The 27,934-nt window shown below is 48.1% G+C and overlaps 1 protein-coding gene across 1 annotated transcript in view; it reads left to right on the forward strand.

Annotated features, from left to right (window-relative positions):
• The window catches only part of plxna3 (plexin A3), a 42,572-nt gene that overhangs the window by 12,651 nt on the left and 1,987 nt on the right, over positions 1-27,934 (forward strand). Inside the window, exons 5-36 of the mRNA XM_052054116.1 lie at positions 417-581; positions 1,494-1,676; positions 6,965-7,105; positions 7,186-7,286; positions 10,317-10,440; positions 10,766-10,916; positions 10,978-11,077; positions 11,179-11,293; positions 13,128-13,328; positions 17,762-17,858; positions 18,879-19,069; positions 19,142-19,290; positions 19,971-20,091; positions 20,213-20,349; positions 20,429-20,599; positions 20,675-20,768; positions 21,618-21,737; positions 21,885-22,004; positions 22,073-22,216; positions 22,769-23,003; positions 23,098-23,240; positions 23,350-23,505; positions 23,663-23,763; positions 23,848-23,914; positions 24,110-24,256; positions 24,343-24,502; positions 24,621-24,724; positions 24,821-24,917; positions 25,636-25,713; positions 25,849-25,961; positions 26,067-26,236; positions 27,515-27,727. Coding sequence (XP_051910076.1) covers positions 417-581; positions 1,494-1,676; positions 6,965-7,105; positions 7,186-7,286; positions 10,317-10,440; positions 10,766-10,916; positions 10,978-11,077; positions 11,179-11,293; positions 13,128-13,328; positions 17,762-17,858; positions 18,879-19,069; positions 19,142-19,290; positions 19,971-20,091; positions 20,213-20,349; positions 20,429-20,599; positions 20,675-20,768; positions 21,618-21,737; positions 21,885-22,004; positions 22,073-22,216; positions 22,769-23,003; positions 23,098-23,240; positions 23,350-23,505; positions 23,663-23,763; positions 23,848-23,914; positions 24,110-24,256; positions 24,343-24,502; positions 24,621-24,724; positions 24,821-24,917; positions 25,636-25,713; positions 25,849-25,961; positions 26,067-26,236; positions 27,515-27,727 — 4,409 coding nt within the window. The remainder of the gene's footprint in view (positions 1-416; positions 582-1,493; positions 1,677-6,964; positions 7,106-7,185; positions 7,287-10,316; positions 10,441-10,765; positions 10,917-10,977; positions 11,078-11,178; positions 11,294-13,127; positions 13,329-17,761; positions 17,859-18,878; positions 19,070-19,141; positions 19,291-19,970; positions 20,092-20,212; positions 20,350-20,428; positions 20,600-20,674; positions 20,769-21,617; positions 21,738-21,884; positions 22,005-22,072; positions 22,217-22,768; positions 23,004-23,097; positions 23,241-23,349; positions 23,506-23,662; positions 23,764-23,847; positions 23,915-24,109; positions 24,257-24,342; positions 24,503-24,620; positions 24,725-24,820; positions 24,918-25,635; positions 25,714-25,848; positions 25,962-26,066; positions 26,237-27,514; positions 27,728-27,934) is intronic.

Below are 27,934 nucleotides of genomic sequence, written 5' to 3' on the forward strand. Positions count from 1 at the left end.
ATCCTGACCGTTTCAAGTAATATGAAACTGAAAATTAACCCATAACACTTATTAACTCTTATTTATAACACCTTTATTAACTCTGTTAATTAAAAAAAAATATATATCTATGCAGGAACGATTGATAATATTGACGTGCAATACAGTTGCATTGAATCATCATTGAAGAACATTTTTTCCGAAATTTAAAATAGTTAATGTATAGTTATATAGTTGTTATAATATAATAATAATAATAATAATAAAATAATAATAATTGTTAGCCATGGTAGTGGTACTTGGAGAGCTTTTTGATTTTCTTTGATTTTTTTTTTTTCCCAGTCATGCTCCGCCTCCAGGTGATGTCACTCCATTTAACTGGGCACTCTTTTGTGTGTGTGTGTGTGTGTGTGTGTGTGTGTGTGTGTGTTGTTCAGGGTCAGAAGAACCGCTCAAACCCCCCCAGAGAGACCCTCCTGTGTCTGTTTACGCTGCACGACATCAACCTGGCCATGAGAGAGAGGATACGCTCCTGCTACCGCGGGGAGGGCCGCCTCTCGTTGCCGTGGTTACTCAACAAGGAACTGCCCTGCATTCATACGGTGAGTCGCGTCGCTGATCCGATCAAACTGCAGCCACGCACGCCCTGATGTCTTACAGGTGTGCACTTATTTGCCCCGAAAAATTAGTTTGAGAAATAATGAACACGGCGGCCCGGTAGTCCAGTGGTTAGCACGTGGGCTTCACAGTGCAGAGGTACCGGGTTCGATTCCAGCTCCGGCCTCCCTGTGTGGAGTTTGCATGTTCTCCCCGGGCCTGCGTGGGTTTTCTCCGGGTGCTCCGGTTTCCTCCCGCATTCCAAAAACATGCATGGCAGGCTGATTGAACACTCTAGATTTTCCCTGGGTGCGAGTGTGAGTGCGAATGGTTGTTCGTCTCTGTGTGCCCTGCGATTGGCTGGCAACTGATTCAGGGTGTCCCCCTCCTACTGCCCGAAGACGGCTGGGATAGGCTCCAGCACCCCCCGCGACCCTCGTGAGGATCAAGCGGCTCGGAAGATGAAGGAATGAATAATGAACACATAAAACCCACAAAAAAAAAATCAACAAAAAATAAAAGTGTTTTCGGATGAGCATGACCAACCACGGACAAAAAAAAAAATTTTTAGTAAGTGCAATGGTTGTTTACAATTGATACTGTGAGCGTAAGTTAAAAATGACTTGGGCAGTTATTCTATTAGTTGAACAAAATTAGGTCAGCGCTTGTGATGATGTCCAAGTCCTTGCTAGAACACGCTGTCCTCTCCCCCAAGCCTATTTGGAAATAGTAAAAAACAAAAGATTGGCCGAGTGGTTTCATTTTTGCTAAACTGGCTAAGCTAGCAGGCACCCCAGACGGGCCAATTATTTGTACACAACACATTCAGAAGTCACTTGTGCACTACGTCACGTGTCCCCCCCAATGAAGAGAGCCATTGTGTGTCATGAAACAAAGTTGTTGTTTTTTTTTGTCAGCCCAAGCAGATCGGAGACGACTTCTGCGGCCTGGTATTGAATCAGCCGCTGGGGGGTCTGCGCGTGATCGAAGGAAGTCCCTTGTTCGAGGACCGCACGGAGGGCATGGGCGCCGTGGCGGCATACACGTACGGCCAACACACTGTGGTTTTCGTGGGGACGCGCAGCGGCCAACTGAAGAAGGTGAGCGCTTTTTTTGGGGAGGGAGCGGCGATTTGGATGCATTTGGGATCTGAAAAAGAGGGTGCAAGCCGTTTTAATGATCCTTCCCGTTCAAGATTATCATCAAACTAAACATCAAGCAAAGAGAATTAGACAGCCAAATGACATTTGCAGTCAAATTGTTAGTCAAAGCAAGTTTGGGAAAAGAAAAAAAAAAAAGAAAAAGAAATAATCGTGCGAATAAATGGTGCTGACAAGTCAAATTGATTACGTCTAATAGTGACGCAGTGGAGCAGTGGACAAATTAACTTGTCACGGTCGTGTGAGAAATCAGACCTGATATCGTTTATATCCACACCCGAAGTACGTGTGTGCGTGCGGGTCCACACACACACACACACACACACACTCTACCGTCAGCTGATTGGCTCAGAGAGAGTGTGTGTTTGTATGACTATTCTTGTGAGGACCACTGTGATTATCATGTGTGTGCGCATGCATTTGTGTCAGTGTGTGCGTGCGTGCACGCTCATCTTTTCAAAACAAACAGCACCGGGTAGAGAGGAGACACGCTGCACTAACCGCATGCACACACACACACACTCACACACACACACACACACACGTATTTGTGTTTGTGAAGGGCAACTGGGGTGAAATATTTTGTGTACTTCTTTTTTTCATTGCTGTCCAACACCCGGATTATAATGTGACTGTCATGGTCATGTCACTACATACAAACACGCCATGCGCCGGAAAGTTGTTGGTCGCTAACAAATGTTTACCCAGTAGAGTGTGTGTGTGGGGGGGTTCCCTTGGTAGCAGTAAGTGTCTATCATAAAAACATACATACAGTACACACACAGTTGCTTGCGTTCTTGTCGTCCTCTCGGCTCATTCCATTACTCTTTGTCCTTCTAACAATTTTTTAAAACCCGTAAACATTTTCCCCGAGGACACGCATACAAACACACTCTCTCATAATAGTGCGTGTGGTCTGAATGGAAAAATAACCCTTTTATGGCGTGTCCGTACTTGTGTGTGTGTGTGTGTTGTGCGTGTGTGTGTGTGTGTGTGTGGTCAGCGGGCTGACACACCCAGTCTAAATGTGAACATGGGAGGAAACCCAAGAGTGTGCGCCTGCCACACGCTAGTATCGCGGATGGCGTCGCCGCACCCACGGAGCAAACTACTAGCTTGGCGGCCGCGTCGTGCCGCCAGGCCGCTGGAGCTAGCGGCTAGGCTAGCCTCGGCTGGAAACGGACACGCAAAAGAAAGCAGACTTGTGGCCTTGAATTATGTGGTCTTTTTATTTATTTATATTTTTTTGCGGCGCAGTTTTATGCATCAATGACTTAATTTTTAGGAGCAACTTAGGCACAATTGTATTTATTTATCGATATATTGCAGGTTAATCCCGGCGACCTGAAGCTTGGCTTTTATTAACCGAAAAAAATATGACAGTATAATGAATGAGTAATTAGTTTCTTTGTTTTTTTTTGGATAATCAATTTTTTTTGTCTCTTAAGTACACATCGTGGATAGAAATAAACACTCGCACGGCGTACAGGAACTCACTTCCGTTTTCCGGTTCACTTTGGGTAGTAGAATTTCTCTCCATAGCCCATTTTTTAAAAAATTGCCTGTTTTCTGTGAAAAGTTGGCTGTTTTTTTTTTGGTTGCTGTTTTGGCTGCTTCAATGCAGTTTCAACCAGTCGTCTGTGAATAATGAAATCAATGACCCAAACACTTAATTGCGGCGAGAAACGTGCCAGCCGTGTCAATCGTAGGTTAACTGAGAAAATTAGAACGGCTTGACTGTCAGATTCGGACTGCACCAGCTTCGAGTGGAGAAGAAAATAAGCTCCTCCCTCCTGTTCTGAAAGCAAAAAAAAAAAGTTTGAATCGAGTGATCGTGAGTCAGTCAAGGGACTGTTGGTTGCGTTATGACTTTGGCTGCTGAATATGACCTTGATTGATCAGATCCGATCAACACTCATCAGATATGCCGTTTATTAAGTTTATTATAAGCTAACCGATGCTACGTAGCTCGCTACTCGAGCCCCCGACCTCCAACGACCTGCAGGTGTCACGAGTTGTGAGAGGCGCGCCCGGATCCTTTTTTGGAACGGCGATCGATTCTCATTTTTTGCTCTGACAACGTTTATGTTTTGATGAGGTTCAAAATGGAAATTTTTGTCTGAATTTCGGGTTGTTTTGAGCCTTGCAGTCAACGGAAAGCGATGGTGGACCAGTCGTTACCTCACAGTTCGCCGACATTTCTGTGTGCTACCCATTTCCAACACTTTAGGGTGGTCAGAAATGTGTCCACATGTGGACCGACCAACTGCTCAGATTTGTGGGGGGGGGGGGACAAAATTGGAATTGAGCAAATTGTGACATATGAGCTTTCAGCTTGCCACCTGCAATAGATGCCCTCATGTTTTTCCTTCATGTGCCTTCACATTGAGCGGCACCCAATCTATCCCCCCCGCCCCCCCCCCCCCCGCCCACCATTCCAGCATGAACTCCGCCTCTTGCTCATAATCAGCTGGGATAGGCTGCAGCGATCCTAATGAGGACAAGCGCTAGAGAAAATGGATGGATAGATGAATACAATTGTTGTTATCGTGATGGGAGCTGGTGTGTGTGTGTGTGTGCGTGTGTGTGTGTGTGTGTGTGTATTTTCAACAGAAACTTCTTTGTGTCTAACATTGTGTTTCCCGTTCCCATTGTGTGTGTGTGTGCGTGTGTGTGTGTGTGTGTGCGTGTGTGTACGTGTGTGTTTGTTTGCAAGACACCGTGTCTCAGCAATTGTGTAACTTAGTGTTCCTTGAAATTCCCTGCTGAAACACACACACACACACACGCAGAGAACGATTAATTATTATGCTGTTGTCATGGAGACGGCGGAAGAATTAGTGCATGTGTCAATGAAGACTCTGCACATCGGATCATGTTCCGTCCCTTCCGTACGTTACCATAGTAATGATGATGTCATGGTGGTGACAGCAGCGGCCATCAGCTTGACCTCTAGATCTCCGAAAAAAACTCACGTGCAGGTTTTGTGTGTCCTGGTGAAAATGTGCCATACGTCTCTTCGGGGGGGGGGGGTCGCCAACGCAACGGCTGAAAGGCAGCCAGTAGGAAAAAGGTTCGAAGAAAATGAGCCCCCCCCCCCCCAACAACAGTATGAGCAGGAGTCCTACTTTGTTATGAAAAAAGGGAGTGCCCCGATAATTTGTCTCCGCTTTTATAATCTTTTCCTCATGACGTGAAGGTTTGAATTGGCAGCTCTGGCACAGCAGTCATCCCGTTTTACGCAGACGACAAATAACTTACCAAAAAAAAAAAAAAGGTGCCGTGGCGTTTCGAGATCAAAGTGCTTCCTTCTTATTGAGAGAATTTGAAAAAAAACAAGCAAAAATGACAAAAAATATTTATTTTGTGACTGGAGGGTGGAAAGCATCAGTTGGTGGTCTTGCTATTATCCATTGTGTCTAGGTGTGTGTGTGTGTGTGTGTGTGTGCGCGCTCGGGGGATGGGAATGGGCTAATAAGCTTAACAGCCCCCCCCCCCCCACCCCCATGTCACCCCTCACTGGCCTTCCTCCTTCTCGTCTTCTTCCCTCAGGCTCAACAATGTGTAGTGTGTGTGTGTGTATGTCAGCAAAATGCACACACACACAACACAAAGAATTCCTTGTTTACGTCCATCCACGTTTTCCTGACGTGGTCATCGGGACGAGCGTCAACGGCATCTTGGTTTTTGGATTACGTTCCAGAATTTGCGGGTGTATCATAAATATGTAATACACGTGTATTCAAATGTGAAAGATGGCATTTCAAACGCCTGCCGACACCCTCAAGCTTTGTTCTTAAAAAAAAAAGTTACTTTTTGGGGGGGGGAATGCAAGTTTACTTCACACACACACATATTTTCAGGGTTAGGGGTCAAAGTTCACATGTCAGCGTGTGCGTGTTTTTCAGCGTGTGTTCAAGGTTTGAGTCACATTCACAGGTGAAAGGTCACCGCTTCCTGAATCAGGTCCTTCTTCTTGCATGGGTGGTGGTGGTGGTGTGGGGGGGGGGGGGGGCATGTGTGTAACGGGTGTTGACCGGGGGACATATCGGGTGGCAACTCCAGTCATGTCGGCTGCGTTGTGAAATTCGAATCTCATCTGCATGGCATCACCGATTGTACTGTTGTGTGTTTTGTTTTGGTTTTTTTTCCATTTGTGTGTGTGTGTGTGTGTGTGTGTGTGTGTGTGTGTGTGTGTGTGTGTGTGTGTGTGTGTGTGCGTGAGAGAATGAGCACGTGTGTGTATCATTTTTTTTTTTGTCTGCTGCAGTGTCCTACTTTCAAGCCCCCTCCTTTCCTGCTTCCATATCGTTTTGCGGGTGTGTGTGTGGGGGGGGGGTTGGGGTTCATCAGCTCAAATTAAGACCAAATACACGACAAGCAGACAGCTCATTAACACACGGACGACGACACACACTCCTCGCTCTGCCCCGTCCTTGCTTGCTACCTGCTGCCCTCCTTTCCGCCCCCCCACACGCTAAACCCCCACTTGACACAGACCTCACAGGCCTCATCCTCGTCAGTCTTTTTTTTTCGGTGCTGGGGGATCCATCCGTCCATTTTCCGATTCGCTTTAGCCTCACAAAAGCCGCGAGGGGTGCTGCAGCCTATCCCCGCCATCTTCGGGCAGTAGGCGGGGGGGGGGGGGGGCACCCTGATGAACAACCATCCACGCTCACTGTCGCCCCCCAGAGACAATTTAGAGTGTTCCCCGTTCACCTGCCGTGCATGTTTTTGGAATGTGGGAGGAAACCGGAGTACCCGGAGAAAAGCCACGCAGGCCCGGGGAGAGAACATACAAACTCCACATAGGGAGGCCAGAGCCAGAATCGGACCCACGACCTCTGCACTGTGAGGTTGACGTGCTCACCACTGGCGCACCGGGCCACCCATCACACAAAGTGTACGTTCAAAACTTTGACGTTTGATTTTTATTCAACACCCAAAATCCAACCAACCAATCAATTATTTTGTGTCACGCTCATTTTAGCCCGAGGTTGTTTTGTTAGTTATTTTTTTTAACACCCGTTAAATGCGATTCTGCAAACGGTTTGGGTATTTTTCACCATTTTGGGGGGGGGGCTCAGAGCCCTGCAAGCCACTCGAATAGATCTGTCCCTGCCCTGAGCAGTTTTCCACAGTCGGAACCAAAGCCAGGGTCAAAGGTCGCACAGCATTTGCCTTGCAACATTTCTGAATGCGCGTGCGCCGATGTGTGTGCGTTCAAGATCCGCGTGGATGGACTCCTGCCGCCGTCCCACAATGCTTTGCTGTACGAGAGCGTCACGGTGGTGGAAGGAAAGCCCATCCTGAGAGACATGATGTTCAGTCCCGACCGCCTCTACATCTACCTGCTCAGTGACAGACAGGTGTGCTTGCGCACGCAGAAACGCCCCGTTGCGCACCCGCGCGCCCTCCGGCATGTTCGTTATTGTTGTTTTTGTTTCAGGTGACCAGACTTCCCGTGGAGACCTGCGAGCAGTATCAGTCTTGCTTGGGCTGTTTATCTTCAGGAGACCCTCACTGTGGATGGTGTGTCCTCTACAACAAGTAAGACAGCCACTACAGTCGAACGACCCTTTGCGCTCACAATCGCACCTCGGCACGTGAATAGTTTTTGGAATCGGGGGGGAAATACCCGGAAAAAACCCACGCAGGCACGGGGGGAGAACGCCACGCGGGGAGGCCGGAGCCGCAGTCGAACCCTGCACCTGCGCACTCTGAGGTGGACGTGCTAACCAGTAACAGGGCTGGGTCAATATTGAATCAAGAAAGAAAGAATCCCCCCCCCCCAAAATTTTTTTTTAAATCAGCGAATAGGTGAATTGGCGGGTGCAGAACCGTGCGTATGCGGGGGCCCACTTTATATGTATACTGCACTTTTAAAGATGCTCCCTGGTTTCTCAATGGGGTTTGCTTTGATGCTCGCTTCTGATTGGCCGGGATCTTCTGCCGCGCATGTGTGCGAAAGGGCATTTATAGAAACATTAATGATGCCACATGGGAACGTACGCATACACACACTCGCGCACAGTTTGTGGGCCTACTTTGATGTTCAGAGTCCAGGTGGAGGCGTTTCCTCTTTGCTCGAAACATCAATCAAGTTGAGCCCTTCAAAATGAAAGAGCCTGAAAATTTCTGCGCTCATGAAGAAAAATGGCCGCACTCGTTCGGGCTTCGACGCGTTTTGCCATCACTTCCCTAATAAGCGGCGGAACGCAACACTGCGCCGTTGCTGATGTGCGCCGTTGGACGAAATGTCATGGGATTTTCGTGAAGACCGAATGAAAATGTCACATTTGTGCTGAGTCACTCGGTGGATGAAATATGTATGAACCCGTTGCTGTTCGTAGAGGATTGGGATTGAGCCCTGCTGCGAACGACAAAAATCCGTCAATATTTGACGCTCCCCGTAATGGGGGGTTATAATTACCTGCAGATGCCACAAAATGGCAGCAAAGCACTTTAAAAACGCCTTAAGTTACGCATTTTACAATTTTTGTAATGATGTATTTTGTGTTATACAAACATTCTTTTTTTGTGCTATCCATACATATATAGTTTTTATTAGTTCTTTGGGATTTTTTATTCTTTATTTTTTGCAAAAGGGAAAAAAATTGTGTCTGGGGGTCCCAACCAAGGCCTACTACCAATTCCGACCGGACGTGTTCATGTCAAATGCATTGGTTTTGAAGCCTCCTGCAAAAAGGCAAACTCATTTGCGATAATCTGACGCCACATAAAGTTGCAAAATTGGAATGATCTCAACCCAACAATGCAGCATGCTTACATCTGTCCAAGCGAAAACAAAGCGATTGACGTAAAAATCGCGTGAAATGCATGTTTACACATTAGGTTTACGATACATTCAAAAATAGGAATTATAATGGGTCTCTATGGTGCAAAATATGTAAATTGTGAAGATTAAGGTATCAAAACGTTTTTTTATTATTGCTGCAACGCCTGAGAATTATCCGCCGGTGACGTCATGAAATTTAGGCCATTTTAGAACCCCCCCCCCAAATGTTTCAGCTCTCTCGTGTTTTTCCGAATGCCTTTGCCTTTGATTCAAAGACATCATTTTACATTTATCGCAAGCGGTGCACTACGAGGGTTAAAATGGAGAGCATCATCCAAGAACACACTCATTTGGACCCGCTCTGGTTTTGTGACAACGCAAAGAACCAATCATCGCGGAGAATGTGAACAACCAGGAAGCCATGTTACCTCAATGACTCTGTGCAAAGGTAAAATTTATTGAACGCAAACAAACTTCACGTGAGGCTAATCGCTAGCTTTAGTTAGCATGCTAGCTTAAAAAAACAGTCAAGCACAACTTGATGTGACCTAACGTATAGGCTAGCGAGGATACGCACTCGCACTTGTATACAAACGCTAGCCAGTGCTCCCCTCGCTACTTTGCGGTTCAAGACCTGTCAAGAAATTTCTTCGGGGAAGTTTGTTTTAAAAACCGAGACCATGAATTTTATGGTCATATTCAGAAATTCACTCGGACGTCGGAGAGACAGAGCGCGCTGCCCTCTCATCGATTTTCGCACGCAGTCTCTATTCTGTGCCAATCAGCATTTCGTGCTTGAATGGTTTCCATTTGGACCGCCTGACGCACCGGTGCACCGTGTTCCCTGTCGGAGTGCGGAGAGCGCGCACCGGTGCTCTGTTTTTGGGTGCACGCTGGCACATTTTCAACAATGCTCTTGAGTTTTCCAAATGGTTGGAGTGACGTGGCGCGTCCTCTGAGATGATTGCCAAACCGGAGCACTCGGGCTTGCCAAAAATTCCATTCTCTCATCGTCGGAAATATTCTCCTGCTTCACTCAGATCGTTTCGGAAACTCGGAATGTTGTTCGGATGTGCCGCATTTACACACGATACTAAATGTAAGGGAATTCGGGCAAATTAGTCCCTACCCCCCCGTGAATAACAAATCATTGTTGACAATTCAACTCCATTAAGGTGATAAATTGAAACCCTCAAATTTTTCCCCAAATCGCTGGTAAGCACCCCATTTGCATTTTCCACCCAACCCCCCCTAAACCAGGGGGCAAAAAAACAGAAAAAAAATCTGTAAATATGTGAATTTGAGAGTATGTGGTCAACCTTTATTGCTTTGGCTTGACGACAAAAACTGAATAAGTGTGATTTATCGTAAATAATGAATGATCAGTGGGGGTAGGAATCGAAAATTTCACAAATGTTGCTGGTCCCTCTCTCTGGAATGACCGCCCACTGAACATTCGGCAAGCCTCCTCGCTGGAAAAACGGACTCGCTGGAGAACAAAGTGAGCAAAGAACATTTATAAGGAACAACAAGAAGATTTTTCCGTTTGTTGATCACGTCAAGATGGCTGCCGTGAAGCGGCCACTTGGAGACGGCCTTTCATCATCTCATCGTGCGTCCTTGTGTGACAGCCCCTCCTTACTCGCCTCCAATTGCTGTGCTGCAGCCAATGGGCGCTTTTAAAAATATGAAATAAACGGAGGGCCTTGTTCCGGCCCGCTCGGGCCCTCGTGATAATCGAGACGTTTCAATTGTGTTTTCTTACCTCCATCCGCCACCAGATGTTCCAGAATGGAAGCGTGCGAGAAATGGCAGGAGCCTCAACACTTCAACACCAAGCTTGACCAGTGTGTCAACATCTCCGTTACCCCCGGCAACATGTCCGTCACCGCCCCAGCAACGCAGGTGCGTCCCATCATTGACATCAAACATACATAGACTCTGCCTTTGGCGCGTTTGGCCCATCCGTTGCTGCCACGGACCGATGCGTCGACCATCTTGGATGTGGCAAATCTGCCCTCTAAGCAATTCACGAAATGCGTTTTGCTCATTCGTAGATTTGCAAAACATTCTCTTTTGTGATATTTATATCTTATACGATACTATTAAATGTATTATAACACAAATGTTTGGGAACTGGAACGGATTAATGGTAGTTTTATTCATTTCAATTCTGTCGGCTCCTCGTTCGACGACATCACACATGGAGCGTCGCGTTGTCTGTGTGCAGCTCAGCATACGAGTCCAGCACGTGCCGGCACTGTCGGGGGGCGTGTCCTGCGTCTTCGAAGACATCAGCGAAACCACGGCAGAGGTGGGGGCTGACGGTCAGGTGACGTGCATGTCGCCCACGCTCCGAGACCTGCCGCCACACTCCTACGGTGAGAGTATTCCCGTCGTGAGTGTGTGTGTGAGGCTAAATGCGCGGCGTTATCTCGGCAGGAGAGAAACGAGACGTCCAACTCAGTCTTCGATCCAGCGAGACGAGACGCACCTTCATCAGCACCAACTTCACCTTCTACAACTGCTCTGTGCTCAATTCGTAAGCTCGCCGTCCGCTCCTCCCCGTGTCCTCGTTTTGTCTTCTTTGTCTTGGGCCCCCGCTTGACCCCGCTTGATGGCATCTTCGCCTCCTGTTTGCAGGTGCACTTCCTGCGTGGGCAGCATGTTTGCGTGTCACTGGTGCAAGTATCGTCACATGTGCACCAACAACCTGGAGGACTGCTCTTTCCTCGAGGGACGCGTCAGTACGGCCCAGGTAAAAAAAAAAAAAAAGCATACTCGCACTGAGCATGCTCCGTAGAGATTTGTGTTTGGGTGCGCGCGGCCATTTTACTCTTTGAGCGCCGTTAACGTGAAATGCGGTCAATTCGACCTTTACAAGAAGGCTTGCGATCGAGTAAAGTGTCAAATCGGATGATAATGATTCTTTAAATTTAGCGTTAGCATTCATGATGTAACATTCATACAAACGCGCGCATACGGAGAACAATGTACACGCATACACTACGACATACTCATTCATTCATTCATTCATCTTCCTAACCGCTTGATCCTCATTAGGGTCGCGGGGGTGCTGCAGCTGTCTTCGGGCAGTAGGCGGGGGACACCCTGAATCGGTTGCCAGCCAATCGCAGGGCATACAGAAACGAACAACCATTCACACTCACACCTAGGGACAATTTAGAGTGTTCAATCAGCCTGCCATGCATGTTTTTGGAATGTGGGAGGAAACCGGAGCACCCGGAGAAAACCCACGCAGGCCCGGGGAGAACATGCAAACTCCACACAGGGAGGCCGGAGCTGGAATCGAACCCGGTACCTCTGCACTGTGAAGCCCACGTGCTCAGCACTGGACTAACGGGCCACCCCTACGACATACTTCTACTACTAAATACAATGCAAATAATTGGTAAAGTGTCTCAAATGGAACATTGTTGCACTCCTGAATATTAGTAAAAAACATTCTTTTGGCCGTCAAAAGCACAATTCCAGTGATTGTTGGCATTTTATAGAAGAAAAGGACCGCTCAGATGTCAAAAATATTAATTTGGATAAAAGGCACAGTTATACTGGTGATTTAGGTGAAACCAATCAATTCTCTACTCCTACAAAATTTAATGAGGGAGAAACGGCACATATTGTACGACCCCCACACCCCCAAAAGAAACCATGCTTCTCAATGCTGTTTTTATTTTTTTAAGCAGGGCATTCGGTCCAGTCTGAGTGACCAGTCTGTTGTTTGTCTCTATTTGTCCAGCCATTGACTGGTGATGAATCCAGGGTGTCCCCGTTTCGCAATAAAGTCAGATGTGATAGGCTCCAGCTCTCAGCCGCAGCCCTCGTGGTGACATCAAATAGAAAATGGATTGATTGATGGACGGACGTGTGTGTGTGTGTTTTGTGTCTTTTGTCCGTGGATAAGTGAAGACTCCGTTCAAAGCGTTTCTCCGTAGTCACTGCGGCGTGCCCGTGCTCCGGTCCACTTCCTGTGGTGCGAAGCGGCTTCCTGTCAGTCACAAGGCAATTAATTACCGTGCCGATACTCATTCGCGAAGCTTCGTCACCCCCTGAGAAATACTGTTGGAGTGTGTACGCATTTCATTTTCAGTCCAAGTCGCAAAGCCTTTTCGGCTGCTACTGATACGAGTTAATCAGCTGTGACGCAAAGTCAGAACTGACAATTGAAGTGCTTTGCGCTCGAGATGAAACGCCATGAAAATGTGAAAATCGACAAGCTTATCTGTCGGGCTTGGTGGTGGTGGGCGGGGTTTCCCGTAAAAATCTTACTTGCAGCTGTTAGCTGCTGCTGCTATTGCTAACGATACAAAAAGGAGCTAGCGATGGAGCTATTTAATCTTAATACGGTAGTGACGATAATTACAATCTAAAATGGTGACGCGAAGCGACCGTTTGAAATATGAAGCCTCAGGATCCCCAGCTCACACTCGGGCCACCGGTGTCTTTTCCATTTGTTGCAGGCGGTCAAAACCGATTCAGAAGAAGGCATTTGCACCTTTTATGAGACCTGGGGACGCTAACGCTAAACACAACCGCTAATCTTGCCGATTGTGTGACTTTCCGTTCCGCAGGGCTGTCCTCAGATACTGCCCACATCCGACATCCTGGTGGCGGCCGGTCTGGTTCGTCCGATCACGTTGCGAGCGCGCAACCTCCCGCAGCCTCAGTCGGGCCAGAAAAACTACGAGTGCGTGTTCCATATCCAAGGGAAAGTCCAGCGCATTCCGGCGGTGCGCTTCAACTCGTCCTGCATCCAGTGTCAGAACACTTCGGTAAGGCTTGACTGATTGCCCTCATTAAAGTCAAAGTCCGATTCCAAGTCATGACATTTAGTTAAAGCCAGGAGCTGCATATTAACCAGAATACATACACTACACACAATATGACGTAAAGCGGAAGCTAATGTAGCACCGAATTTAGCAAAGCATACCAACGTTGCACATGACAGGAAGGTACGACACCAACTTAACTGCGTCATCTTCACAACTCTACACACACACAGACACACACTAACACTAAATGGCAGCAATATGAATTTATTTCTGATGGGCACACACGCTCCGGGACAAGATAACTACCCTCAGTAATGCATGAAATGCGGCCGGCTGCTAAAGTGGGTAACTGTGTCACTTTCAATTCCGTAACTTATCGCTTACCACCCGCACTGATGTCATTCAAGCTACAGGGGGCATTCACCTGAAAACAAGAACAAACAAGAGTGTTTTTTTTTTTTTTTACACACTAAATAATATAAGATAGGCGGCCCGGTAGTCAAGTGGTTAGCACGTCGGCTTCACAGTGCAGAGGTACCGGGTTCGATTCCAGCTTTGGCCTCCCTGTGTGGAGTTTGCATGTTCTCCCCGGGCCTGCGTGGGTTTTCTCTGGGTGCTCCGGTTTCCTCCCACATTCCAAAAACAGGCTGATTGAACACTCGAAATTGTCCCTACGTGTGAGTGTGAGCGTGAATGGTTGTTCGTTTCTGTGTGCCCTGCGATTGGCTGGCAACCGATTCAGGGTGTCCCCCGCCTACTGCCCGAAGACGGCTGGGATAGGCTCCAGCACCCCCCGCGACCCTAGTGAGGATCAAGCGGTTCGGAAAATGGATGGATGGATGGATGGATAATATAAGATATAATAATACCACCTTTGTTGGTCCCATAATCTGCAGTATTCAAGTATGTGTGTGTGTGTGTGTGTGTGTGTGTGTGTGTGTGTGTATGTGCGCCTGTTTGCCGAGGTTATTTCCAAATTGATAGTGTGCTTCCCTTAGCGGGACTAAGGCTGGGGTTCTTTTGCCCCCCCCCCTCCCCCTTCCGTATGTTTTTTTTTTTTTTTCATCCACGCAAATGGGTCCCTGTAAAAGACGACCCTGCGGACTTGCGTTCTGTACTCCCCGTTGGTCGTTGTTTTTCTGTCTCTTCAACGTGTTGCGTTTGTGTTCCATTTAATTGCACCTTGTGGTGCAATGACAATAAAGCGAATGCGTGTTGTTCCGATTCCGATAAAATTACCAAGAGTCCTGTAATACTTATTGTTCTCATAAAGGCATTAAAAATAGAGTAAAATCGGTCAATTAAAATCAACTTCATTTTTCATTCATTAATTAACCTCATAACGGAATTTATTTATTGTAATGTGTGGTAGTGTGGGAATGCAGTGGTGCTCAAAGGTTTGCCCAATCGTATTTATAAACCTTTCCATGGGTGTCTGATCGGCTGTGAACACCCACACTACACCAACTACTGGGCGGCAGACTAATAACCCCCCCCCCCCCCCCAAATATTTTTGTCATCGTCAGAGTCTGAACGTGTGTTTGCACAAACCGTGCGTCTCGGTTCACAATCATTGCTCGTCGACTCGCACGCTGTGCTTCATACGCGGCGACGGACCCCGCGAATGAATCAACAAAGCCATCCCCAAACCGCTTCTGCACACGCAGCCCAAGGAATAAAGACAAGCTTTTGGAGTTTTTTTTTTTTTTTTTTGGAAATGAAAGATTAGCCTAAGACGTTAGTTGTGCTACCCCGCCCCACAACCCCCACCGTCGTCTCGCACAGCCTGCTTTTCCTCTGCCTGAGAAGCACAGTCGTCTTCCCGGCACAGTGACCTTCATTTGTCCTTGTGGCAGCCACCCAAGTGGAGTCGGCGTGTGTGCGCCTGCGTGTGCATGAGGGGTTTTAAATGAAGAGGAAATTGAGCATTTATTCCAATAAACCCAAAGCACGCGGACATCGCAGACGCATTCTTGATTCAAACATTTTTTTTTTTTCCGGGGCATTGTGTTCAACAAATCAATACAGAATACGCTGATTTGTGAATCATGTTTAATCAATATTTAATTGGATACACGACAAAACGAAGACGCTAAATGCTGATAAACATGATTGGTTTGAGCAAATACATTCGTACCTCGATTTTTGACCATAATCCGTTCCGGAAGGCTGTTTGAAAACTGAAACCAGGCTATTTTAAAAAAAAAAAAATCTTGATTGAACACCTCTGCTCGCAACGGAATGCTATACGAGGTCACTTCCTCGTGGAAGGAAGGCGAGAGGAGTCAAGTGGCGCATTCAAGTGCGCTCAGTTTAGTCGAGAACCGATTTTCGGTCGTAAGCCGAGGCATAAAAAAAGACAAACTTGAAATTATTGGTTGAAAACCGATTTGGTCAAGAACAGAGACGTTTGAAAACCGAGGTTTGACTGTAATCATAAACTTTTATGGCAGGAACATGCTGCAAAAAAAGCTTTGATGGGGTCGTGTTTACCCCTTTGTTGCATCACTTTTCTTTTAACAACATTCATTAAACGTTTGGGAAGTGAGGACGCCAATTGTCACAGCTTTGTAGGCGGAATTTTTTTTTCTATTCTTGGATGTACAGCTTTGACTGTTCAACAGTTTGGGGGTTTCTGTTGTCGTATCTTACGCCTCATTTGTCCCAGTGTGGGACAAATAAAGGATATCTTATCTTATCTTATCTTATCTTATCTTATAATGCGTCACACATTTTCATTGGGGAGGCAGGTCAGGACTGCAGGCAGGCCGGTCCAGGATAAGCGATTTCACAACGAAGCCACGCTGTTGACGCACGTGCAAAATGTTGTTTGGCATTGTCTGAAATAAGCAGAGGCGTGCGTCCATGGAAAAGACGTCGCTTGGATGGCAGCATGCGATTCAGCATCGAAGGTGCCTTCACAGATGGGCAAGTTAGCCATTGGCGCTAACGCAGCCCCGTACCATCACACATGCTGACTTTTGAATTTTGTGTCCTTAACGGTCCAAACGGTTCTTTTCCTCTTCGGCCCGGAGAACACGACGTCCACAATTTCCCAAAAACATTTGAAATGTGGACTCGTCAGACCACAGAAGACTTTCCCATCTGTGGTCTGTAGGGGGGGGGGCGTTTCTGGCTGCTGTTGATGAATGGCTTTTGCCCGTCATAGGAAGTACAGTTTCAAGTTTCACTTGGGGATGTCGTGGCGAAGTGGATTTACCGACCTTGGTTTTGTGAAGTGTTGCTTGAGCCCCTGTGGCGAGATCCTTTACACATGTCGGTTTTTGATGCGCGGACGCCTGAGGGATGGAAGTTGGTTTTCTGGCCTCGCCGCTTACATCGCCGGGATTTCCTCAGATTCTCTGAACCTTTTGATGATCATAGATAAGATAAGAAAACCTTTATTTGTAACCACAATGGAGACGTTTGCAAAAGATGATGACATTCCGAAATTCTATCGCAATTGTACATTGAGATACGTTGTCCTCGGACTATTTTCTCATGCAGTTGTTGAGCGATGGAGGGAAGCTCCTTTTCGAGCCAATCGACGGCACACACCTGTTCCCAGTTAGCCTCCTCAGCTGTGGGATGTTTAAAAAAAAAAATCGCTCTAATGAGCCCACCTCATCTTTTTTGCCACCTGTCGCAGCGTTTCTGGAACGACCAGCAGCCAGCAAATCGAAAGCTCATAATTTTTTGCCAAAAAAAAAACAACAAAAAAAACGTGATTTGCGAATCGTTGTATTCTGTTTTTATTTATGTTGAACACGTCCCGACTGCATTGAAATTGCCTTTTGTATTGCTTGCTGTGCTTTTGGAAAGAACCGACATTTGGAGAGCGGTTTTGTTGTTCCCTATTAAATGGGGAAAATCAATTGATCCCTAACCGAATCGTTACATCTGTGTACTTTTGTTCAAATTCAATCGCGTGTGTGTGTGTGTGTGTGTGTGTGTGTGTGTGTGATTCACTTGATATCCGATCAATTCAATTGACTTGATCTCATACCAAAGCGCCACAACCACAAGTCCTTGCTTAGAAATAACTCGCCGCTGGGTCTCGAATAACAAGTCTCATGAGGACGTGTGCGCCGAGGCTGTTCGCATGGGCTCAGCTGGATGATTTTAATGCTAATGGAAGCATTAGGCACACGCATGCAGAGAGTCACTGGCACAAAGGGATGGATTCAAATGCAAACATCACGTCAACAGAACACCCCCCCCCCTCCCACCACCACCAAATTTCCGTTGAAGGCATCGGGAGTTCCCCACGACGCAAAAACCCCCGGTGCTTTGCGTGGATTTTCCCTCTCCCGCATTTTTTGCTAGCATGTCGGCTTCGCTTAAGTCACTAAATTGCCCCGAAATGTAATTAAAAATGGAAATACGTGTTTCTTGACATGAACTAACGTGTTGCGTGTCCTTGTGCGGCGTAGTACTGGTACGAGGGAATGGAAGCAGCCGACCTTCCGGTGGACTTCAACATCGTCTGGGATGGAGACTTCTTCATTGACAAGCCCGTGTCCATGAAAGGTACTGTGCCAATTGACTTTTTAAATCTGTCCCCTATCGGGGCTGATCAGTTTTCCACACTGATGTCCACCAATGACTCCTTTCGCGGAGGACGAGAGAAATTGGGACTGTGCCGGCCTGCGAACAATGAAACGCTGAAACGGTGTCAAACTCATGGCTAATTGCAGTGGGGAACCCCCCCCCCCCCCCCAACATTTGTACCGTATTTTTACGGACCATTTCAATGAATGGGTCTACCGGTAGAACTTTTCATACATAAGGCTCACCGGCTTGGAACTTTTGTATGTTTGCTTTATTGCACGCATCCATGATCAAGACAAGTTCATCCGGAACAGGGTCGCAGGCAGTTGCTGGGAGTCTCTGGGCAGATGCTAGACGACACCCTGAACTGGTCCACAGTCATTCGCAGGGCATATATAGACGCAAATAACGAACCTGACCTCTGGTTCTCCCCGTGCCCGCGTAGGATTTCCTCGGGTTTTCCTCCCACATTCCAAAAAACTATGGTCACGAGCTATGGGTCGTGACCGAAAGAACGAGATCCCGGATACGAGCGGCCGAAAGGAGTTTTCTCCGCAGGGTGTCTGGGCTCTCCCTTAGAGATAAGGTGAGAAGCTCGGTCATCCGGGAGGGGCTCAGAGTTGAGCTACTTCTCCTCCACATTGAGAGGAGCCAGATGAGGTGGCTTGGGCATCTGATTCGGATGCCTCCTGAGCGCCGGTGAGGTGTTCCGGTCATGTCCCACCGGGAGGAGACCCTGAGGAAGACCCAGGACACGCTGGAGAGACTATGTCACCCAGCTGGCCTGGGAACGCCTCGGGATCCCCCGGGGAGAGCTGGACGAAGTAGCTAGGGAGAGGGAAGTCTGGGCTTCCCTGCTAAAGCTGTTGCCCCCGCGACCCGACCCCACCGGCGACTGGCGTGAGGATAAGCGCTTCGGATGTCTTCCTCCGACAGTGTTTTTACTCTTCCCATTTGTTCCCGCCTCTTCCCTTGCTTCGCGCGGCGTCGCGCGCACAGCGTTGCTCTACAAGTGCGAGGCTCAACGGTCGAGCTGCGGCCAGTGCTTGAAAGCGCCGAGCGCCTTCCAATGCGGCTGGTGCGCCGAAAGCAGGAAGTGCGTGCTGCGTCAGCACTGCCCGGCGCCGGAACACAGCTGGATGCACCACGGACGCCACAACCTGCGCTGCAGCCACCCTCGCATCAACAAGGTTAGGAGCACCCGCCTTGGCACCACCCCCCGCCCCACGTCCGCCATCTCATTCAAGTTGGTGTCCCCGCAGATAGCTCCTCTGACGGGACCTCGCGAGGGGGGGACTCGAGTGACCATCGAGGGGGAGAACTTGGGTCTGCAGGTTAAGGAGATCACACACGTGCAGGTGGCCGGTGTTCGCTGTACGCCCGTTCCCTCGCTCTACATCAGCGCGGAGAGGTCAGTGTCGGACAAACTTTTTTTTTGGGGGGGGGGGGGTCATCATTGGAGTGTGCTGGCTAACACCATTCAAATCAAAAGTCATACCTCGGTTTTTGACCATAATCCGTTCCAGAAGGCTGTTCAAAAAAGCAATTTGTTCAAAAACTGAAACCACGCTCATTAAAAATTAAAAAAAAAAAATATTGAACATGTCTGCTCACAATGGAATGCTACACGAGGACGCGTCACTTCCTCATGTAAGGAAGACGAGAGGAGTCAAGTGACGGATTCAAGTTTGTTTGAGAACCGAAATTCGGTCATAATTCGAGGCATAAAAAAAAAATCGAGATTTTTGGTTGAAAACAGAGTCGTTCAAAAACCGAGGTTTGACTGTATTGTACACGCCCAGTTGAGATGTGACCAAGACGGGACCGACATTTGGTAGATAGTGACTTGAGTGCAACAATCCATCACAAATTTCCCTGACTAAATCAAGCTTGCCGGAAAGTGATTCGAATTCCCGCTATTAATAGTCGACTCAACCGTAAAGATTCCACAAATGATCATCTCAAAACATATTATTTGAAACGCTCGCTTGAAATTTCGCTTCCGAAAACTACGGGAAACCTACGCACGTTCAATGTAATCAATGTCCAGTTACCGTGTGTGTGTGTGCCTGTGCCTGCATGCACCTACAGGGTGGTGTGCGACATGGCTGAGGCGCTGCTGCCTCACTCTCCCGGCGGCGCGGTGGAGTTGTGTATCGGCGTGTGCAGCGCCGAGTACCGCACCATGTCCACGCAAGCGTACGCCTTCGTGGTGAGACTCGGGTTTCACGTCCTCGCCTTTTGTCTCTTCTTGTATTGTTGAGAGTGACTAAGCAGACTCTTGATCCCCCCCCCCTCCCACCCCCACCCCTCTCTCTTTTTCTCTCTCGCAGAGTCCCAGTTTGAGCAACGTTCGTCCAGACCGAGGTCCGGTATCCGGAGGGACCAGACTGACGGTGACGGGTCGGAACTTGGACGCCGGCAGCAGCGTGTCGGTCTTCATCGACAAGGACGAGTGTCTGTTCGTCAAGTAAGTCGCGAGCGCGGAAATCGTTGCTCACGCAAACGCGCAGTCCAAGTGGAACGTTCTCGGGATTCTTCTCATCCAGACGCATCAATCGGGAGGTGGTTTGCATAACTCCCGCCTCAGCGTCCGGAGTTGGCCCCGCCCCCATCCGCCTGATGATCGATAAGGCCGAAGTGACCAGCTCGGAGATTAAATACGCATACACGGAGGACCCAACCGTCACCGCCGTAGAGCCTAACTGGTCCATCCTCAAGTAGGCCCCGCCCACCTCCGCTGTCCGCCAATCACGGCGCAGATCTCTGACGCGTGTGTGTGTGTGTGTGCGTAGCGGTAGCACAGTGATCACTGTCATGGGAACCAACCTGCTCACCATCCAGGAGCCCAAAGTCAGAGCCAAGTATGGCGGCGTGGAGACAACCAACGTAAGGCCTCCCACATCTCGATCATATCGCGTGTTATGAAATTGAAATCACCTGGCATGCCGATGACGCCACATTATTATGATTTGACGTCACTTATTATTATTTTTTTTTCCCTAAATCAAATAGCGATGGCCTCACGTTACTTGGGCATTACGTGATTGTAATTTCACACGTTGTGATTAAAATTGGGAATAGACCGATTAGCGTCCGGGCCGATTCGCGGCGCCGACGTTGGGCATTATAACAAATATCGGTATTGGCTTTAAAAAAATAAAATAAAATATGACGGCCTGCAAGAGATCAGTTTAAAACTGTGTGAAACTTCAGAGAACTATTTCTTTCCATTTTAACTATTATTATATTATTATATATTATTAATATTATTATAACTATACAATTTTAACTTTCACTAAGTGAAAGTTGAATGTTTCAGTTCTTTGGACATTTTGGAAAAATGTATTGTTTAAAGCTGTCGAGAGCTATTGACTTGTTTCTTGTGAGCTCTTTGACATTTTTATTTTATTTGAATTTTACAGCCAACATTTCTATAGTTTCAGATAAACAAACAAACAAAACAACATTTTTACAATTCGGAAAAGTTCTTCAATAAACAGAGGCTTAAAGACTTTTCGACAAAGCTAAGTCGGAGGTTGCCGTTTAAAAAAAAAAAAATTGACACCAATATTTTCCCTTTGTTTGAAAATAAATTTCGGCTCCAAATATCGGTTATCGGCCTCCTTGATTACTAATAGATCCGTATCGGCCCGCAAAAAGACACATTGGTCTAGTTCTTATATCGTTAGTAAGTCATGTGGTGATTGGCTCCCCACTCTGGTGTTGTGTCCTCAGTTCTGCACGGCGGTCAATGACAGCGTCATGACGTGTTTGGCTCCCGGCCTGGTCTACGGCAAACCCAACCCGCCGGAGGGGGCGCTGCATGCCGACGAGTTTGGCTTCATCTTGGATCAGGTGATGCGTGCCACGTTGCTACAACTTTTTAATTCCTGAAGTTTAATTTTTTAGCATAAATGTGATCGCGTTCAACTTTACCTCGAGTAAATCAATATTGTTGACGTTGTTATTCATGGTTTGGTGCGATGATATTTTAACCGTCAGGTGTCATCTGTGCTGGTGCTTAACTCCACCTCCTTCACGCACTACCCCAACCCGACCTTTGACCCCCTGGGCACCTCAGGAATCCTCGAGGTCAAGCCGGGGTCACCCATCATCCTCAAGGTGAGAAACACCCTCGCAGAAAGTCCCGACTTGGAGCGCCTCGTGTGTGAACTGCCTTCGCGTTGCAGGGGAAGAATCTGGTCCCGGCCGCCCCCGGCAACAACCGTCTGAACTACACCGTTCTGATTGGCGAGTCGCCGTGCTTGTTGACGGTGTCGGAACATCAGCTGCTTTGCGATTCGCCGGAGTTGACCGGAGAGCAACGGGTGCTGGTGAGCGAGCCGAGCCCTTCGCCCACCTCGTCCTCTCCCATTAACCAACAAAACTGTTTTCAGGGAAAAGGCAAAGTCTCACAATTCAGTCAATTCCACAGCATTTGAGTTCATTAGTACAGTGAAACTCCTCTACAACGAAATTGTGTTTGCGGCAAGATATTTTTCACAACAGGGGGCTTTTCACTGTAGCAAATTTTATCTCAGATGTAAGCACACACACACACACACACAGATACTTCCTGGACTACTGCGCATGTGTAAACCAGTGCAGTGGTTCCCGAATGAAGCAGCAGAGGTCGCTGTGGCATGCTGAGGTTGGATTACACTTTTGCGGAAGTCTTGTTTTTGTTGTAGTGAATCTCGTGGCGAGAGAAAAAGACTCTGTATAACTGAACAGGGGGAGTTTTCATCACAGGGGGAGCAGAAAAGTGGGCTTTCATGCAAGAACATTTTGTTTCACACTAGAGGGGGTATTTTTGCCCATGTGGATTTCGTTGTAGAGGAGTTTCATCATAGTTGGCGTTAACCTCCGGCTGCAATTTCCCATAGATCCTGGTCGGAGGTTTGGAGTTCTCCCCGGGAACGCTGCACATTTATTCGGACAGTGCCCTCACGTTGCCCGCCATCATCGGCATCGGCGCCGGTGGCGGCGTGCTGCTAGTAGCCATCATCGCCGTACTGATCGCCTACAAGCGAAAGACGCGCGATGCCGACCGCACGCTAAAGCGTCTTCAGCTCCAGATGGACAATCTCGAGAGCAGGGTGGCGCTGGAGTGCAAAGAGGGTGCGCACACCCACGCACGACCAACGCGCATACACGTGCGCGCGTGCGCATGTGTCTATTTGTCACCGTAACGCATTGTGTTCGTGTCGTGTAGCCTTTGCCGAGCTGCAGACCGATATTCAGGAGCTGACCAACGACATGGACGGAGTGAAGATTCCCTTCTTGGAATATCGCACTTACACCATGAGGGTCATGTTCCCGGGAATTGAAGAACATCCTGTACTCAAGGAGCTGGATGTACGTCACTCACGAACACAAAAAACCTTCACACAGAGCAAGTTTTAAAAAAAAAAGCACAGTCGGTGTTGCCAATTGAGTGACTTGTCCCGACTGCGTGTACTTTCAGTCGCCGGCCAATGTGGAGAAAGCCCTGCGACTTTTCAGTCAGCTTCTCAACAACAAAATGTTCCTGTTGACTTTCATCCACACGCTGGAGGCTCAGAGGTCCTTCTCCATGCGGGACCGCGGGAACGTGGCCTCGCTGCTGATGGCCGCGCTACAGGTACCGCCTCCTCGGTGCGAAATGCTACATCGTGCGATACCTAAGACGCCTCGGTTTCTCGAAGGCCAGGGTAGCTAGCAAGCTAACGTAGCATTTTGAACGCGGCCTTCGGGCTAGCGCCGTGGTTGCTCTACTAAGAGGCGTGGCTTTACATCAGGGTCGCATGGAATACGCCACGGTGGTGCTCAAGCAGCTGCTGGCGGACCTTATTGAGAAGAACTTGGAGAACCGGAACCACCCCAAACTGCTGCTGAGGAGGTCCGTTGGCGACCATTGACCCCAAGCGCGCGCCCGGTTCAACCGCTCTGACCTACCGTTTGACCTTTGGACTGTGCGTTGCAGAACGGAGTCTGTGGCTGAGAAGATGCTGACCAACTGGTTCACCTTCCTTCTGTATCGCTTCCTCAAGGTGATCGGCATGCTGGTTGTTTGTTTTGTGTGCGAGGAAGTTAAGATGCTAATTAGCTAACGTAGCCTCACGGTCAACCACAAGAGGTGGGCGGAGCTCGCGACGCTTTCGATACGATTCGCTACAATTTGCCGCCATTACAATGCGCTTCTCTTCAATGTGTTTTTTTTTTTTTTCTCCCGCTTTTGCCGTCAGGAGTGTGCCGGCGAGCCGCTGTTTATGCTCTACTGCGCCATCAAGCAGCAGATGGAGAAAGGGCCCATCGACGCCATCACGGGCGAAGCGCGTTATTCCCTCAGCGAAGACAAACTCATCAGGCAGCAGATTGACTACAAGCAGCTGGTAACGCCCACGCGCGCGTATGCTAGCACTCGCACGTGCGCGCAGTCGTGCCTCCGCAGATCCATCCGTCATCTCCCCCTTTTTAGACGATGATGTGCATCCCCCCGGAGGGCGAGGCGGGAACGGAGGTGCCGGTCAAGGTGTTGAACTGCGACACGGTGACGCAGGTCAAAGACAAGTTGCTGGACGCCGTCTACAAGGGGATTCCCTTCTCGCAGCGACCGCAGGCGGACGATATGGATCTCGGTAAGGTTTTAATGAATGAGCGTACGCGTGCCTAACATTCTGGGACCGCGCGTTCGATTGTGATACATTTCGCATGATAAGATTCATTTCAAGTGTGTGTGTGTGTGTGTGTGTTCAGAGTGGCGTCAAGGTCGGCTGACCAGGATAATCCTGCAGGACGAAGATGTGACCACAAAGATTGAGAGCGACTGGAAGCGACTCAACACGCTTGCTCACTATCAGGTCTGCTGTTCCGTCCCCCCGCACCCCCCCCCCCCCCCCCCCCCCCCGCGTCAGGTGACCAGGAAGCGGCTTAGCTGAATACTGATGTGTTGCCAGGTAACAGACGGCTCCCTGGTGGCCCTGGTCCAGAAGCAGGTTTCTGCTTACAACATCGCCAACAGCTTCACGTTCACCAGATCACTCAGCAGATATGGTAGACACACACACACACACACACACATACACGCACACATACCTTAACCGGGACCGCGCCTGCGGAATTAGGCTATATTTAGTGACTTAGCATCTGTGCGTTACCTGTGCACTCGTAGATGGCTCTTAGATTTTATTCGCTCGCTGATGAATTGAATTCTACAATTGTATCATAAAAGTAGGAAATTGTATTATGACGGTAGTGAATCATTTTGTCATTGGACTGAGTTGTACGTTAATGAGCGTGAATCATAATTGAAACGTAATTGTCGTGAATAGTCGCATAATCGGCATGAATTGTATCCTAATTGCGGTGAATCATATAACAATTGGCAAAAAACAAAACAAAACGTATCATAATCGGTAAATTGCGTCATAATCGGAGCGAAACAAATTGTTTCGAACCTCATCACAATTGTCGTGGTCCGTATCGTGCTTGTCGTCACTCGCGTCGTAAGCGGAGTGAATTTTGATCAGAATCGCCGGGGAAACGGATCGTACTCGGATTCATTCGTATCGCCATAGTAGTGAATCGAAAATTGCAGTAAATTGCTGTAAGGAATCGAACGGTCTTCGGAGTGAAATGTGTCTGAATCCGAGTTATTTGTTTCGTAATTACAGTTAATGGTCTCCTACTTGTCGCAAATCATATCGGAATCGGTATTGTCAACGCTCGACCACGCGCACACAAACTAACCACAGCGTGCTTGTTCATGCAGAATCGTTACTGCGCACATCCAGTAGTCCTGACAGTCTGAGGTCCAGAGCGCCCATGATCACGCCGGACCAGGAGACAGGTAGCTGCCATTTTGTGCTAACAGTGAGCTAGCACAAGTGTACATATGCTACATTGTCGGTATCCTCGACGCAGGCATAGTATGAAAGTCGGAATTTGTGTACGGTGACCAGGCTAATCTCGCGTGTGTTTTTAGGAACAAAACTTTGGCACCTGGTCAAGAACCACGAGCACAGCGACCAGCGGGAAGGAGATCGCGGCAGCAAGATGGTGTCCGAAATCTACCTGACGCGCCTGCTGGCCACCAAGGTGTCACGATAACGCCTCCGATATTGAGGACTACGCGAATCGCGCACGTCGTTCGGGCGGTTCGGAATTCAACGCAAGCGTGTGCTTTGCTCCACCCGCCAACAGGGGACGCTGCAGAAGTTTGTGGACGACCTGTTTGAGACGGTCTTCAGCACGGCCCATCGAGGCTCCGCTTTGCCGCTGGCTATCAAATACATGTTTGACTTTCTGGATGAGCAGGCTGACAAGCGACAGATCAGCGACCCGGACGTGCGACACACCTGGAAGAGCAACTGGTAGGATTTTTGTCTCCCGAAATGGATTTTCGATGCTTAAACGTTTTTTTTTTTTTTTCGAGCCCCATCAAGGTTTTTGAGATATGTGTTTTTGTTTTTTGAGCGAGGATATGTGGTTCTGAAAATGGCTACATGGGGGTAAGTGAGATCTATAAAAGCTTGCGCAATACGGATTTTACGATGCGTTGTAATTTATAGAGGAATAAAAAAAAAAATCCTTCAGTTGCTATCCCTAACCCTTTAATACATAAATATTACCGTGTATTCCGCATTAAAAAGTACACTGCATTATGAGGCGCATCTTCAACGAATGGCCTATTTCGTAATTTTTTTTTTCATATCACACCGCATTATAAGACGCAATCTGCAATGCAGCCACTAGATGGAGCTATGCTCAAGGAAATGCCAACACTACACTACACCCTGATTTAAATGGCGCCGATCAGATGTCAATAAAACGTGTTGAATAAAGCAGCGACGCAGTTCACTTAACCAACAGCAAGTTGGAACATTGACTCGTTTACGTCGAACTCTCTTGCCGCTGCTCTAGTTCCGTGTTCAACTGCGAAACCGATCGCCTTAAGTTTGAACTCTGCGTTGTCAGCATGTCTCCAGCAAGGAGCCATTTTGGGGTCGAAATATTACCGTAATGACCATACACAAGGCGCATGGGATTTTAAGGCGCGCTGTGAGCTTTCAAGAAAACGGAAGGCTTGTAGGTGCGCCTTTTAATGCGAAAATACAGTACAAAATATGACAATATTGTTGTATTGAAACCTAATGTGCTAGACAAAAGAATTAGCGCCCAAAAAGTATCCTCAAAAGTTTCTTTGCATCTGTGAAGATACGATTCACTCTGATTATGATAAAATTAATCAGAATTAGCGTTTGATTCACTCCGTATTCAGCGATGGCAACTTTTGTTTTTTGCTATTCCGATTGAAATCATTCGGAAAGAAGAACTCTGGTCACCAGTTTCCATGTGACCGCATCTCTTCCGATCTGCCGTTTATATGCGCCACTCTGTTTTTATTAGTTCAGCTTTGCGACAGCCGTGTGACACGCGGAAAATCGATGTCGACGCCACGCGAGTTATCACGATGGAGTTCGTTCGTCTATTGAGCGTTCGTTTCGATTGGTTTCAACACTTGGATGAACGCAACCTCTTGATTAAAAACAATCAATCGTTTACAATTCAAATATATGATAATGACGTCTTACACTCCACTCGCTATACTGCGCGATCACGGTCTCATGATTGGCCGTCTGCGTGTCCAGCCTTCCTCTTAGGTTCTGGGTCAACGTCATCAAGAATCCGCAGTTTGTTTTCGACATCCACAAAAGCAGCATCACCGACGCTTGCCTGTCGGTCGTGGCCCAGACCTTCATGGACTCGTGCTCCACGTCGGAGCACCGACTTGGAAAAGACTCCCCGTCCAACAAGCTGCTCTACGCTAAAGACATCCCCAACTACAAGAGTTGGGTGGAGAGGTACGGCGGCTAGCTAACATGCCGACTAGCTAGTGTAGCCCCAAAGCTAACTATAAGAGCGACGTAGAAAGTCGGCTCGTACACCAAGTCGCTCGTAATAGTCGCTAATAACCGACTGCACGAGCTGCGCGCGCGGTTAGCAAACATGCTAACTAGCCAATATTGCCTCAAAGAAATGGATGCTGACGTTACATAGCTAGCAAGCGC

Source organism: Hippocampus zosterae, chromosome 2, assembly GCF_025434085.1.
Source record: "Hippocampus zosterae strain Florida chromosome 2, ASM2543408v3, whole genome shotgun sequence".
NCBI lineage: Eukaryota > Metazoa > Chordata > Actinopteri > Syngnathiformes > Syngnathidae > Hippocampus > Hippocampus zosterae.